The sequence below is a fragment of the Eucyclogobius newberryi genome, unplaced genomic scaffold (assembly GCF_026437365.1).
Source record: "Eucyclogobius newberryi isolate DKJ021-1_F unplaced genomic scaffold, fEucNew1.0.hap1 SCAF_18, whole genome shotgun sequence".
Lineage (NCBI taxonomy): Eukaryota > Metazoa > Chordata > Actinopteri > Gobiiformes > Gobiidae > Eucyclogobius > Eucyclogobius newberryi.
Window position 1 is genome coordinate 8882006 of NW_027315812.1, and position 16297 is coordinate 8898302.

A 16297-nucleotide genomic window follows, 5' to 3' on the forward strand; every position below is an offset into this window, starting at 1 on the left:
TTTATACTTTTGTTAGCAGTTGGTCATTGGGGTTTAGACTTAAATAACATAAAGAACATGTACTTAATAGAATATAATTTTAATATTTACAAATGTTTTAACTTTATATTTAATATTCTCATCCATTCATCTGTTTCACGTGCTTTTAAGTAAAAATTGTAGATTAATATACAGTTTAACAGAAAATTGGAATAAAATGAACTACAGTTTCTATGTTTTTTGTTGCTGTGTATTTTTGATATTTTATTTGTTATTTGTAGCTTTAACATTCTGTAATGTGATGATGTCATACTTCCAGAGCCAAATTTTCATATTGACAACATTGTACATTCCTTTTAAAATCAAGCAATCACAAATGTTGAACCCTGCAACTCACCACATGTCACGTGCCCATCAGTATGAAATATTACACACTCACAGAATAATGTGACGTCATATGAAACCCTGCAGTGACGTCATATTTTAAGAGGAGGTTATTATTATGTATTATTATTGACGCAGACTAAAGATAAAGATAAAAGCATTGAATGTCTGTCACTTCTTCATCTTGCCCTGGGCCGCTTCATATGGTAAACAAATAAACACCAAAGCAATGGAAGGAGTTCTTTTACGGACTACGACAGTCTGAGGACTACGAAAAGTCTGAGGAATAAAGTCTGGCGGTAATGCAACAATTGGATGCCAACCGCCATAAAACAACAACAACAACAACAACAACAACAACAACAAATAAACACGTGCCCGGTGTGGCCCCCCTGTCCGGTGTGGCCCCCCGTGCTCCGCGTGCCCCGCGCTTTAGCACATCCTCAGGCCGTGTTCAGGTGGTTATTTTTAGTGAATAGAAAGTGCTGGTGAGGCGGGTTGCCATGTATGCCCTGGACCTGGCATCCCTTTCTGCCAAGCTCCCACCGGAAGCACATAAACCTGCGCAGCGGCCGCTTCCGGTTACGGATGCTGCAGTGAAGTTGGCCGCGCATGCGCACTCTCGGTCCTCTTTTTCTTGGAAGGTAAGTGTGGCATGGCGCGTGTTTGTGCCTCGGGGGGGAAACTCTTCACGTTGCGGTGTCTCGCTGCTTCTGAACCGTGTGCGGAGCAGGAGCGGCGCGTCGTGGGGCCCCGGGACCGGGTCTGCGCGGCCCCGGGACGCGGCGGGGCTGGGTGTGGGAGCTGTGCGGAGTCAGGCGGATTGAGAGCGCCGTGCGGCCTTTGGCGACGCGCGCAGGGAAAGCGGCTTGTCACTGCCGCGGCCGCGATAAAAGCTGCACTTTCACCCGGCGAGTTTCCCTTTGCAACCGCGACTGAACGTCACACTCGCCGCTGCTTCAGTCATTCAACTTGTGATCGCGGCGGTGCAGACAAAGTGACCCGCAGTGAGCGGCCGCCTGCTACAATCACGCATAAAACACTGTTGCGGTGGTAAATAAACGCGTGTTCTCCGTGGCACCGGAGCACGTCTGACCACACCGCCGTAAACGCCTCGCTGCTCCCGCAGAATGTCCCGTAGTGTCCGTGTGTGCGTGAGCCGCGGAGCATGTGTGGTTATTGTTAGCCGCTATGTCCCGTTATTTGGCACTTTGCTGCGTAAACTACGCACGGCTCGTTTCTGCGGCTCTTTCGCCCGTTCACGCCGCGTCTTGTCCCGTTCACGGCTGAACTATTGACGTGACGCGCGAGCCCGTCCCCCGCGCGGCGCTTTGACCCGCGGCGTCCGTGAAAATGCACTTTTATGACGCGGTGAAGTTGTGTCTGGCTCGCGCTCGCGCGGTCGTGAATGGCAGCGCTGCGCAGCCTCGTGCTCAGAGCCGCTTCACGCGCTCGCGGGGGTCGCGGCGCGCGCGCTGACAGATCGGGTCACGACAGTCGGCGCGCGGCTTTGGCGCCGTAACCGCGGGAATCTGCGGGTTTAACCGCAAATCCTGGCCACGTGCTTGCGGTGCAGCTGCGGGACTGTGACATGTCGACCAGGGGTGTCACGTTCTGTCGGTTAATCGATCATCGTGACTACGAAGTAGGAAAGTGACGTGACAATTTTCAAAGCAATTAAATCTATTAAAAATATGTAAATAACATAATCTAAATGTAAATAACTATTTTTTTCTGTCTGTTTTTGTCATAATGGACTTTATTTTGTTTTCCAGAAAGTTCTATTTTGTAAAGCTGCTTAACTCTAGTCGTGACATGTTTTTCTTACAATTGTGACACTAAAATGTGACGTTTCATAATAAATTCAGCTTCATATACAATGACTTCATGGTTTAATCTTCTTCAGACGTTTAAGAGCAGTTTCCCATTCAAAAGATTGTTATGAAGTTAATTGGATCTTAACGATGTCACGATATTAACCTTTTGTGACAACACAAAACAGAGACTGCGACAGTGGAATATCTTTAATTTCTTTAGTTTAACGAGTCACTGTTCCTGAAGTCTGTGACCGGCTTTACCAAATCAAACTTTCTGAAATACAGAATAGTCGTTCATTTATCACTATAAATAACATTTCTCTGCCCCTGTAGATCATTAAACACATTTGTATCTTACACTACAGCTATTAAGTTCTATATGTCACTTATTGCCCCTGTTCAATCTCTAAACCGTAACTTTTTGAACAGTGTTATGTCTTTTTATACTTTTTAAGACAATACAGCAATCTCAATAGTATTTGTCAGTGAGTCGATTGTTTACTTTGTTTTAGACTATGGAAGGCTGCCATAGTCTCCTTTTTATTCACGGGAAACGCCGCAGAATTACAATTTGTACACGTTTCCTTGATCTTGCTGCTATTAATCTATATTTTCATTATAGCTAATGGCACTATAATTGCACTACACTAATTATAATACAAGCCCAAAGACGGCGGCTTTATTGACTCAAAAGAATGGATATTATAGATAATATTTGAAGATTGCTAATGCTCTGACTTAGTAAATATGTGTTTATTTGGAAGGAAATGTATTTTTTTTTAAAGTAAACTACTAAAATAATCATTGGCTGCTTTATATATTATTCATGTGTTTTATGGAACTGCACTGTCAAATAAACCAGTTTAATCTCGAATGTTTTTTTCTCGTGTTCTTACAATGTGACTGACTCGTTTAATCGTTTTCCGCGCAGCGCCTAAGACCAAAAGCATCATGGCAGACCCCGATCTCGAGTTCACCACCGTCGAGTCCGGCGCCTCCGCCACGTACCCCCAGCAGTGCTCCGCCCTGCGCAAGAACGGCTTCGTGGTGCTCAAGGGACGTCCCTGCAAGATCGTAGAGATGTCCACCTCCAAGACCGGCAAGCACGGCCACGCCAAGGTACGGACTCGAGAGGCGGGGCACATCCGGCCACGCCTTGAACAGTTCACTTCGTTAACATGCGGAGATAATTATAATGCTATTAATACTGTTTTTGTAGCTGTGAACTTCAATTGTACTAAAAATAATTGTCTTTTTCAGTGGCTTTTTGCATTTTTTTTTCAGTTTAATGTACCGTATTTTCCATAGTAGAAAAAGGTTCAGTTGTAGTCATCTGGACTCAGTTAGAAAAAATAGACGTTTCGACTCTCATCCAAGAGTCATTGTCAATAAAAGAATTTAGATCGAGAACTCCGATATTAATACTGTTCTGTGGTAAGACCCGCCCATTGGGCGGAGCTTTCCTGAAGTAGAAAGAGTTGTTTGTTTCAACAGAAACTCCCCCCTTGTATCTACCGAGCTAGCCTATTCAGAATCTTAATGGGCTATTAGAAACCTCTTTGTCTTTGTGAGACCCTGACTCAACCACCCTGAGTACCTGATTAGCATCTGAATGTCCTTTACCTTTCCAGGGGTTCAGTAACCCATTATAAATAACAGGAAGATTAAACCTTAGCCCTCCATTTCTGTTTAAAGAAGGTCTTTCTTTTTTAACAAAAATAGCTTCCTTGACTCCTCTTTCAAACCATCTTTTCTCCCTGCTTAAAACCTTCACCTCACCGTCTTCAAACGAGTGATTAGAGGCTTCAAGATGGAGATGCACGGCGCTCTGAGGTCCTGAACTAGTATTTCTTCTGTGCTGATAAAGCCTCTTGTGTAGAGGCTGTTTCGTCTCACCTATGTAACGTTCTTTACAACTTTCTTCACTGCATTGGATCGAGTAAACTACAGTGCTCTGTTTTTGAGTCGGCAACTTGTCCTTTGGGTGAACCAGTTTATGTCTTAAAGTGTTTCCTGGTTTAAAATAAACAGGGACTTCGTGTTGTCTAAAAATTCTCTGCAGTTTTTCCGACAGGCCAGACACATAAGGGATAGAGACACCCTTCCTTCTCTGTTCAGTTTCCCTTTTGTCCTGCTTCTTGGTTCTCTTCACTCTGTTGAGGGCCGCTTACGTATTTACGTACATACGTATTTTCCAGAGTATAAGTCGCACCAGCCAAAAAATGGATAATAGAGAAGAAAGTCGTTTTTGGGGGGAAATTTTTTTGATAAAATCCAAGACAAGAACAGACATTTAATCTTGAAATGCAGTTTAAAATAATAACAGATGAGAGAACATGGTGAATAGGTGTACGTATGCTAACGCTAACACCTTCAGCTACATGAGGCACAGACAGAACTGTGGTAAGTGTCTGGTATGTTAACGTAACATATGAACAGTTATTCAGATAACTATAGCATAAAGAACATGCTAACAAGTTTACCAAAGCATCAGTTTTACCCCAAATCACTAAATCCATTGAATTCTTCTTCCTCTGTGTCACTTCTAAACAACTCCACAAACTCCAGAGGAAGAGGAAGAGCAGATTCTTCTTCTGCGTCGCTTAGAGCCTAGAGCGCCCTCTTGTGGTTGTCATGTGTGAAAATAATGAATGATATCACCTAAGTCGCACCACGGCAAAAACCATGATAAAAGGTGTGACTTATAGTCCGGAAAATACGGTAATGATTATTTTGACAAAACACACTCTCAAAGACAAAAGTGCGCCTAGGTTGAAACGTGAGCTATATTCTTTATATTATCGTGTAAATGTGTAGCCGCTGCCCCGCCCTTCGTCGCTCACATGTCTTTCTTGCGCCTCCTGCAGGTGAACATGGTTGGCATCGACATCTTCACCAACAAGAAGTATGAGGACATGTGCCCCTCCACCCACAACATGGACGTCCCCAACATCAAGAGGAACGATTACCAGGTACGACGGGCCCTTTAAAGCCGCTCGCTCGGGGGCCTAATGACATCACGTGTCGTTATTCGACGGATACGAGGCAAACGAGATTAAAAGACACGCTCAAGGACTGGAATCGGAGTTAAAAGGGGCAACATACAATCAAGAATGAATGAATAATTTTAATAATAACAATTTATTGATAATTATGTTTTTTAAAAATGCATTTAAAGTTTTAAATGCTGACAATGATAATAAATTTAAAAATGCAGACTATAATAAAATAAAAAAAATCAAAGGGCATGCATACAATTTAGAATTTCCAAATAAAATGGACTTTGTCTGATTCTATACAGTCATTAATATATATACAATTTTTAAAATAATGTTTATCAGATGTGGCTGATAAACGCGTGTCTTCTTTGCATTTAAACAAGCGCAGAGTTCAACTGCAGGAATGTGCCTCTTTGTATCGATGCTTTAGTGTGACCAGAAAGAGACAGACCCTGGTCACTGCGCCGGTCAGGGGGTCGGGCTGGTCAGGGGGTCGGGCTGGTCAGGGGGTCGGGCTGGTCAGAGGGTCAGCTGCACATCCATCCACACAAAGTCGTGTTTGCTGAAGCTCTGGTCAAACACTGCCCACAGGCACATTCACCTTTTATAACCCTAACCCTGTCTTCAGGCAGGTTTGGGCCAGGTGCGTCCTAAAATAAATAACTTATGTCTGAAATGGTGTATAATTTTTAATATTAGACCCGGAGCAAAACGGACCTGTTACAAAATAATCCAACATTTTCTGTCATGGCTGTTTTGTATTGTTTGACTTTCTTAAATGTCTCGTCTCAGATGGATCTATGCTCTAACTCTTGTACATTTTATTTATAACAAAGAAGATCTCACTAAATTAACTTAATTTAAACTGCTTGACTAGAGTTAATGCTCTTTATGATCAAATGTGAGCTTTGAAAAGAGCTAAATTAAACAATATTTTCATAAACATAATGTGATTGCCAGTGGTTTAAGGCGTAACATCCATGTTTGGTTTACGTCTCGACCTCGAGCGTTTGCTGAATGTCTCTACCTTCTCTCCCCATTTCACACTACTGCCCCGTCCAAAGAAAAGCCAGAAGATTGTATTAGTTTTTTTAAAATATATTGTCAGTTTTGTCTGCATGGCTTTTCCAGTGCTGTTTCTGACGGAGGAACGCGTTTGTTTCTCAGGTCGTCAACATCAACGAAGGCTTCATGTCCCTGATGAACGACAACGGCGACATCAGAGAGGACCTGCGCGTCCCCGACAACGAAGTGGGCAGAGAGATCGAGTCAAAGTTCACCAATTCAGAGGAGTTCATGGTAATTTAAGCGTGTGCATATTCTGTCTTCGGCTTTGACGCTGCCTTTTTAGAGCTTTCCGAACCTGCTGAAGGCCGTCATTTTAGATCTTGTATCGTCTCCTAAAGTTTCTTTGCTTTTGGAATATTCATAGCATTTAAAGAAACTATGGACTTTTTTTATGAATGTATTAAGTTAAGTAAGTTTAAAGCTTAACTGAAGCATTCCTGTAGTTACAAAAGCCACTTGCATTGAATTGACTACCGTATTTTCCGGAGTATAAGTCACACCAGCCAAAAAATGCATAATAGAGAATAAAAAACCATACAAGTCGCACTGGAGTATGAAATGCGGTTGCAAGTGTGAAAATAACAAATAATATCACATAAGTCGCTCCGGAGTATAAATGTATATAAGTTTGTTTTTTTACTTTGTTTGGCAGTCGCAGGCTTAAATTAAGAGACTTTGACACAGATTTGACTTCAATAAATAAATAAAAATGCATGACAAGGCTCAAATTGCTGTAACGTTGTTGTTTACTTCACAAATCAACTTTTCCTTTCATTAAATCGATCCAATGTGTGTTCTCTGCTCTTAATTTCTCGCATGTTAATGATTGCCTGAACGTACATCCGCCTCTTACGCTTCATGGAAAGAACATGCCAAATATAATAAAGTTTACACGTAAACTTCGATTGAGCTGAGTTTTCTCTTCTTCTCGTCGCAGGTCACCGTGATCTGTGCCATGGGGGAGGAGTGCGCCATCGCCACCAAGGTGATGGCCAGCAGCAAATAAAGCGGGGCGGCCCTTTTTCAGTGACGACACGTTTTCCCGCCGCCCGCGCGCAACGAGCACCGCCCACGACCAGTTTCCGCATTCTCATTGGTTCTCCTGTAACCAAAAGAAGCCGCCGGCCTTTTTTTTCAAACGAACCTTCGACTCGTTCTGTGGTTCATCGACTCATACGATGCTTTTTCTCCTCCCCTTTTCTTTTCCCTCTCTCTCTCTCCCCCCTCCCACAGTTTTAATTTAATTTCCACCGCAGCTTGCCGTGTAGCCCTCTGACCTTTATCACTATAAGGTTTTGTTGGTAACTTTATATAAAACAACTTGGAAAAAAAAAATACCCATTTCGCTCATTCCTGCTTCGGTTGTTTTTCTTTTTCTTTTCCTTTTTCGCCGTCTCGAGTGTCGTCGTTCACATTCCTGATCGTCAACCACCACCGGGATTCAGCTTTTGTATGATTATTATCTTTTAGACAGCCTTGAGTGGGGAGGGCGGGGCCGGGGGGGAGGAAACTGGGGGTGTCACGAGTTGTTTTAAAAGCGATAAGGGAGAGTTCTTTTTTCCCGGTAGGTAAAATAAATTTAGCCGCCGTTTTTGCTCCCAGCTCGACGGTGCGGACCCCCCCCCAAAGCATGTTTTAAAGCTCTAAATATATCAAACTATAGAACAAACTGCTCCGGGTGATGCCGAGCTCTCGTCTGTACAGCGGGAGTTCAAATCCCCCAAACACACACAAAAAAAAAACCTACAAAAGTGTTTTTCTTGGTGCGAGTGAGGATTGGCGTGGGCCTCCTGTAACGTGAGGGTGGGCGGGGCTGGGTGGGGCGGGGTGAGGCCAGTTTGCAGTGAGGTGTGTGTCATGACATTAAGCTTTTTTTTTTCTTTCTTTTTTTCTGTTTCGGAGGGATTCGATCAGGAAAAGGGGGGGAGGGCGATAAGGGTTGCAAACGTTCTTTTTGTTCACTCGAGGCCTTTGTCACCTGACTGGAGATGGCAAAATAAAATGTTAAACAAATGGACAAAAACTGCAAAATATGTCTCGTCTGCCTTTTTGTCAACGTTTCGCCGGGCTCTGTGACGTGGAAGTGGTCGTTTTGTGTCAAAAGTGGGTGTATTATGCGGGAAATGACCTTCAAAATGAGATATTTGGGAAGTCTTGGGTCTAGTGCTGCACAATTGAAACGCGTAGCTATAGAATAAGGTTTGTTTAAATTGTTTCTTATTCATACTAGCACTGAAAATATGAAAGGGAAAAATGTTTGCATTGGAGTAAACACAATCTAAAATTCTGCAGAACTATCAGTAGACTTGGGATGGGTTTTCTGAACTATGAAAGGCTTACTCACACAGCCTTATTAACCTGCTTTATGTTGCTCCAGCATGTTCTGATTCTGTGGAAACCTCTCTTGCAACATTCCAGGGCGCGGCCAACCCAAACCCACAAGCCCATGATGGTGTGAATCATAACTGCACTCAAAAGATCACAATGGAAAGAAGTCTGGACTGGGCAGAGGTGACGCACACACCGGGGGGCACACAGGGAGAGAGCCGCGGTGTGTGTTTATAACGCGCTTTGTCAATGGTTAACCGGGCTCAGCAGGTTCATTATCAGTGAGGTGTTGGTCTACATCTGCCCTTTGGACTCATTACAGCCGCTGACCGCTGCTAAACGCCGCGCGCTCATTGTCAAACCCGGTTGTGCGAAAAGTCTTAAAATTTACACACAAAAATTAAACTTTGAGCAAAAGCAGTGTAACGTATGGTCTGACTACGTTTATTGTGTGTTTTAATAAATATTTTAATTGTCATAGAAGTGTGGAACTATTTCTGGCCGTGCGTAACCAAATAAGGAAGATGCGGCGCCAGTAACGCACCTGCGTCACGTCCGGTCTGTCTCTTTCTCCTTCCTGCGCTCGTCATGGCACCGGTGAGAGTTCGCGCTCACCGCTAAAATCCTGCAAATATTGATGTTTAAACTGCACATGTCTTTATATTTTACGTGTTGTATGAAGTTACAAGACGAGCGGTTAATGGTTGATTAAAAATATAAAGGGAATTGATATGTTAAATTGTAGAAAACGCATGAAGTTAGCATAGTTAGCATTAGCACGAAGTCTTGACGTTTGCTTTACACGTGTTCCATTCATTTAAACTTCATTAGGTTTGGATAATGCGTGATAGAAAAAACTGTTGCTATTGACATTTTTCATTTTAAACTGCAGGTAAAAAGTCAAGCATAGGCGATTAGATGTTACTTGAGTCTCAATTAAAGCTTAATTGCGCAGACTGAGTTAAGAAATTCCTGATTAAATTGTAAATTAAATCTTTGACAGATTAAAACGCAGAAGAGGCCTGTTGTTGGCAAAAGGTCCAGAAAGGGTGCCCAGTGGAAGTTCACCCTGGACCTGACCCATCCAGTGGAAGACGGCATCCTGGACTCCTCCAACTTTGTACGTATTTATGTCAAATCACATGTTTAATCTTTGATTCTTTATTGATCTTGAATTCTGTTTCTTAACATCAGGTTTTGGCATTTATTTGGATTAAAAGAGATGTGTACAAATATAAATTTTAGGATCTTAACCTCAAAAACACTGTCTCTAAACTGATCTTAGACTAAAGTCAATTTGATTTAAGAGCCCTCTAAAACCTTAAAACTAACTTTGACTGCTCTGTTAAACCCTGACGGTCATGGAAAAGCCAAAAACACAATGCCAAACCCTGATTAACATGAAAGAAATGCACAGGTGACGTGATCGCTGTGGCTAACTCCGTGTCGGTCTAGGGTTCTCTTCCCTAGCGCCAGGACTAGGGTTCCCTTCCCTAGTGGTCACTGTGCTCTGTCCAATAGGAAACATTCCTCAAAGAGAGGATCAAGGTGAACGGAAAGACGGGGAACCTGGGAAACGTGGTCCAGGTCGGCCGCATGAAGAACAAGATCAACGTCACGTCCGAGAAGCAGTTCTCTAAAAGGTGATGAGGAATATCCACCATCAAAAACTACTCAAACAAATCGCCGTCAAGTTGAATGTCTTTTTGAAACGTTAGAGCAACTGTTGATTAAATACTGGTGCTTATAGTTGGCCGTATTGTCCTAAATGTCATCGTCTATTGTCCGTATTCTCTGCTACTTTATGATGCAGCCTTTTAATTCCTCGTGTGCTGCAGGTACCTGAAATATCTGACCAAGAAGTACCTAAAGAAGAACAACCTGCGCGACTGGCTGCGTGTGGTGGCGTCCGACAAAGAGACGTACGAGCTGAGATACTTCCAGATCAGCCAAGACGACGAGGAGTCCGAGGCCGACGAGTGAAGCGCAAGCGATGAATAAAAAACGAGAAAATCCAACTTCATATGTCCTGCCATTTATTCTGTAGTGTCGAAGGCGGCCAGTAGAGGGAGCCAGACCCACAACAGAACTTCTGTTTTAATTATGAGTTAAAATAAGGTTTATAATTGCTCTGTGTGTAAAACCTCACCATTCTCAAATTTGAAGTTACGTGGATTTATAGTTGCTTTAGCTTATACTACATTTATATATATTTTATGCTAAACAAATGTCTTAAGTGGTGTGTAAGGAAACATTTGAATATGGAAATGTTTGAAATATGAAAATACTTGATCAGAACTGGTTGAACTAATGGGTTATTTATACATTTTGAGTCTGAAATGCAGAGTCAGATGTCTATAACTGTCTGCACAAGGGTAAACATGTTATTACACATGTTGTTACTTGATGCTGTGTATGAACCAATCGATGAGCCATAAATAAAGAGCCACGATCACGGCTGAAGCCCGCGTGCAGCTCCTGTGTCTGATCTGGAGCAGGTCCACGTGTTCATCTGGTGCTGATGAACTGTGAGCCACTGGAATGCACCTTCAGCAGCAGAGGAGGGAGGGAGATGGCACTGCAGAACAGCCTGTAACACGATTACATGTACAGTAGTGTGCAAGAAAACAAACATATTTACTGTTTTATTCACTGATGATGGTAATGAAGCTGTTTCTGATGAACAGTTTGTCTCGGAGTAAATTGGTGTTATTTTCATTTTGTTTTAACGATATTCAAGCTAAAAAATCATCTTAGGGTTCATTTTTGGGTTCTGGATTTTAAAAAGTGATATATTAGTACAGTCAAACCTCTTCTCTGCACGTTTACTCTTCACGTTGAGTTGACGTGTGTTTAGTCGTAATCTGGAGTCATGTGATCCTCAGAGTCGGGTTTCCCAGAGCCAGTTACACGACCAATCAGAATCCTCCAGAGCGGTTTGATGGAACAGACACGCCCCCTCTGTCTTTAGGACTCTTTAAACGTGTCTGAACAACATCAAACTGGACTCAAGTGTTTAAGTCAAGATGTAGCTTCTATCATTTACTTGTATTATACCGTTGGACCATTGGTCCAATGCATGGCCGGTTAGCTCAGTTGGTTAGAGCGTGGTGCTAATAACGCCAAGGTCGCGGGTTCGATCCCCGTACTGGCCACTCGGTTTTTGTAGATTATTTAGTAAAGATGTTTTTCCAAAGTCTAACTAAACTTGGCCAAACAACTAAGCCAAGAAACAACATGGACATATACATTCTACTTCTTTATGATTACAAGTACATGAAGCGCTAAATTACATAGACTACTTTACAATCTCTTATTTTTATGTCGGTGTAATCCCTCATTCGTCCAGGCGTGTTCCATAGTAGAAAAAGCTTCAGTTGTAGTCATCTGGACTCAGTTTGAAAAAATAGACGTTTCGACTCTCATCCAAGAGTCATTGTCAATAAAATAATTTAGGTCGAGAACTCCGATATTAATACTGTTCTGTGGTAAGACCCGCCCATTGGGAGGAGCCTTCCTGAAGTAGAAAGAGTTGTTTGTTTCAACAGAAACTTCCCCCTTGTATCTACCGAGCTAGCCTATTCAGAATCTTAATGGGCTATTAGAATCCTCTTTGTCTTTGTGAGACCCTGGCTCAACCACCCTGAGTACCTGATTAGCATCTAAATGTTATTTGTTATTTATAATGGGTTACTGAACCCCTGGAAAGGTAGAGGACCAGGACAAGGACACTTAGATGCTAATCAGGTACTCAGGGTGGTTGAGCCAGGGTCTCACAAAGACAAAGAGGTTTCTAATAGCCCATTAAGATTCTGAATAGGCTAGCTCGGTAGATACAAGGGGGAGTTTCTGTTGAAACAAACAACTCTTTCTACTTCAGGAAGGCTCCGCCCAATGGGCGGGTCTTACCACAGAACAGTATTAATATCGGAGTTCTCGATCTAAATTCTTTTATTGACAATGACTCTTGGATGAGAGTCGAAACGTCTATTTTTTCAAACTGAGTCCAGATGACTACAACTGAAGCTTTTTCTACTCTTATTTTTATATATAATAACACAGCAGACATTCATAAACTGTGCAGCAAATATATTGTAATGCATTATTCAACACAAAATCATAAAAGTCCAATTATTGTTCAGTTTTTGTTTATAAAGACATTTTGTCAACAGGAAATAATGACATCTAATTTTCCTTTTATACAATCGTGTAAAGTGTCTGTCTAAAACTCCTGGTCTGACTAAATATCAGAACCTGAATCAGTGGCCTCCTGCCTGAGGGGAGTGGCCTCCTGCCTAAGGGGAGTGGCCTCCTGCCTAAGGGGAGTGGCCTTCTGCCTGAGGGGAGTGGCCTCCTGCCTGAGGGGAGTGGCCTCCTGCCAGAGGGGAGTGGCTCAAATAGTCCGTGTCCAGGGTGAGAAAGGTCGGCTGTGATTCGACCTGCACGTCCAAGAGTCCTGCAGACGTACAGGTCCTGCAGAGATGGAAGGTCGCGGCCGATCACCTTCTCAGCAGAGCGCACAATGCACTGTAGTCTCTGTTTGTCCCTGGCTGTGGCTCCAGCGTACCACATGGTGATGGAGGAGGTGAGGATGGAGTCAATGATGGCCGTGTAGAACGGCACCATCATCTGCGCTGTCAGCTTGGCTTTCCTCAGCTGCCGCAGGAAGTACATCCTCTGCTGGGTCTTCACGGTGAGGGAGCTGATGGTGATGGTGGTACCGAGAAAGCGGAGGGAGTCCACAGTGGAGATGGGGGAGTCCGAGATGAGGAGGGGGGGGCTGGGGGGCTTTACCTTTCCTGAAGTCCACGATCATCTTCACTGTTTTCTGGGCAGTGAACTCCAGGTTGTTACCGCTACACCAGGACACCAGCCGGTCCACCTCCCTCCTGTAGACAGACTCATCCCCATCCAAGATGAGCCCGATGAGGCTTGTGTCGTCCGCAATCTTGATTAGTTTAACGGAGGCGTAGCTGGAGGTGCAGCAGTTCGTGTGTAGGGAGAAGAGCAGTGGGGAAAGTACACAGCCCTGTGGATATCCTGTACTGATAGTCCGCGTGTCCGAGACATTCTTCCCCAGACACACGCACTGCCTCAGATCCGTCAGGAAGTCAGTGCTCCACCTGCAGGTGGAGTTGGGTTGAGCTGGGAGAGCTTGTCCTGGAGCAGAGCAGGGAGGATGGTGTTGAATGCAGAGCTGAAGTCCACAAACAGGATCCTGGCATAGATTCCTGAGCAGTCCAGATGCTGCAGGGTGAAGTGGAGAGCAAGGTTGATGGTGTCGTCCACAGACCTGTTGGCTCGGTAGGCGAACTGCAGGGGGTCCAGCAGGGGGTCCAGCAGGGGGGAGGTGAAGGACTGGAGGTGGAGGAGGACCAGGCGCTCAAATGACTTCATGACTACAGACGTCAGTGCCACAGGCCTGTAGTCATTAAGTCCAGTGATCCGGGGCTTCTTGGGGACAGGGACAATGATGAACAATTTGAAGCTGGGACATGGCATGACTCCAGGGAGGTGTTAAATATGCCCTGTGAAGACAGGGGCCAGCTCGCCTGCGCAGTGTCTTAAGGTGGCCGGGGTGACACCGTCTGGTCCAGCAGCTTTTCGTGGGTTGAATTTGCGGTCTGCACACGTCCTGTTCCTGAACTGTGAGAGGGGTGGGGGACGTGAGGGGGATCGGGGTTAGGATGGCAGAGGTGGCCACAGTGGGGGAGGGGGTGTCAAATCTGCAGTAGAAAGTGTTAAGTTGTTGGGCCAGTTTTATATCGTCCACAGCAGGGGTGGGCGCGGGCCTTGTAGTTGGTGAAAAGCCGGAGCCCACTCCACACAGAGGTGGGGCCACTCCACACAGAGGCGGGGCCACTCCACACAGAGGCGGGGCCACTCCACACAGAGGCGGGGTTGTTGTCAGAGAACTGCTGCTTCAGACGCGTACTGTAGCGGGCTCGAGCTCTCAGGCTTATTGAAAGATAAGTTTACAGAATGATCAGTGTCTAACATTAGTCTCACTCGAATGCCCTTTAATACCACATTTTCAGGGTGTGGCGCCTGACCTCACCTGCAGAGTTCCCATGATGCCGCGCTGCCCCGATCCCGTTCCACGCTCGCGGCTCCGGTTGCAGCCGTTTGAATCATTGACGCTTGACCCCGGACCGACAGTCGCATCGGCTCCACGTCCACAGTGAAGTTGGACCAGGAGTTAAAAGACATTTCACGCCCTCATCACAGGTGAGAACCGCACATTTCTGTGATTCATAATTCCAGTCAAGTTTGTTGAAATCGTTGGTTTGACGGTTATTTTTTTTATCATTAAATAGTACAATTGGGAGCTTTGCAGTGCTTTTCGGTGCAATTTCAGTGCAAAGAAACTCAAAAATCGTTATTATAAAAGGCACGTTGATGCATTTTGTAATCATTTTGTGGATTGTTTGAAGAAATAAGACACGTGACGACAAAATATCATCTATTTTGAACATTGACGACACCATTTATAACACTATGAAGTCAAGATGATCAGATTAATCGATAATCATGAATAATTAAGTCACAATATAATCATAAGAACCAACAAATTATACCTGTCACAATTTTAGAAGCAAAATTAAGTATTTTTAGTTCAATCTAGCGTCCAAAAAATAGACCTAAATGTATTTTTTTTTTTTTATCTGGCTGTTATTGTCATATTTAACTTTCTGTCTTTCAGAAAGTTAAATGACATAAATCTGCTCACAAACTTAAGAAACAGTGAACCTTGGGAATGAAAGAAAATTAAATAATCGTGAATAATCGTTAATCGTGATGTTTTTTCTCACATTAATCTTAAAAAAATGCTAAAATTCAATACGTGACGTAAAATAACTTGAAAATACGTGAAGCCTGAAGCGACCGTCCTTTGTTGCTCGTGAAAGTGGAGACGGCGAGTTCATGAATGTTTCATGCCCGAGTCGCTCGGCTGAGTCGGGCGTCGCTGCTGCTGCTGCTGTTTGAAAAGTTCAGGACGGGATTTGGTGTTTGTGAAACTGAAATAATCACACACGATCACAGTTTGAGAAGCAAAGACGAGCGGCTCAGTTTTATCTAGCCTAGAACTGGGATTAAACGTATAAACCTACGGCTCAAACATGCTACGTCTAATTAGCAAAATCACTATACGGCTAATGTACATGCACTTACTTTTACATGAAATTATTTATAGACCAGTAGGAGAAGTAGTTATCAACACTACAAAAGCTAAAATGACATATTACAGCGAGAATAAAATAAGAATAATAGAAAACATTTGCATTTTTCACATTTACTTTAAAAATGCTTAAAGGGTCAGACAAATGTGTTTCAATTGTGCCAAACGTTTTGATGAAATTTTGAGTCTGCCGAGTCTTTTGATTTTTTGAATTTTAGAACAATTAACAGAAACTGAGGCACAAAAATTCCCTTCAAAATAAACATGACAATTGTTCCTAAGTCGGTCAATTTTGTCCAATTTCAATTTTGTTTTTTCACTTTTCTCAACATTTTCTCACTAATTGCGCCTCGATTGGTGCAAAACGACTATATTTCTAAATTCAAAATGAGAAAATCATAAAAACCTGTCTCGTCTCTTTCTGATGAGCCGATAAATTGCATACTTCCAACAAAACTGTCTCCGTCTTCAGGAAAATAAACAAAAGCCGCGATGGAGGAAATCTGAATCACGACCAGACCGGACCATCATCTCATCTCCAG

At 43.5% G+C, this 16297-nt stretch overlaps 2 protein-coding genes and 1 non-coding gene across 4 annotated transcripts in view; all 3 read left to right on the forward strand.

The window, feature by feature from the left end:
* The first annotated feature begins 869 nt into the window (after positions 1–869).
* LOC140364375 (eukaryotic translation initiation factor 5A-1-like) overlaps positions 870–16297 on the forward strand; it is a 143776-nt gene continuing 128348 nt past the window's right edge. The window contains exons 1-5 of one of the 2 annotated variants that reach the window (XM_072450481.1): positions 870–1007; positions 3112–3299; positions 5048–5152; positions 6347–6478; positions 7185–7273. In XM_072450481.1, coding sequence (XP_072306582.1) covers positions 3132–3299; positions 5048–5152; positions 6347–6478; positions 7185–7253 — 474 coding nt within the window. In that variant the 5' untranslated portion in view covers positions 870–1007; positions 3112–3131 and the 3' untranslated portion in view covers positions 7254–7273. Of the gene's footprint in view, positions 1008–3111; positions 3300–5047; positions 5153–6346; positions 6479–7184; positions 8279–16297 lie in introns of those variants that run through there. The other variant, XM_072450480.1, reaches the window with a different exon arrangement.
* On the forward strand, positions 9576–10593 carry rpl22l1 (ribosomal protein L22-like 1; the record flags this gene model as incomplete). Its single annotated transcript, XM_072451323.1, has 3 exons — positions 9576–9695; positions 10097–10218; positions 10414–10593. Coding segments are annotated over 3 exons (387 nt in total), but the record flags the coding sequence as incomplete, so codon positions are not given.
* On the forward strand, positions 11657–11730 carry trnai-aau (transfer RNA isoleucine (anticodon AAU)). The gene has a single exon. It is a non-coding gene; the product is annotated as a tRNA-Ile (tRNA).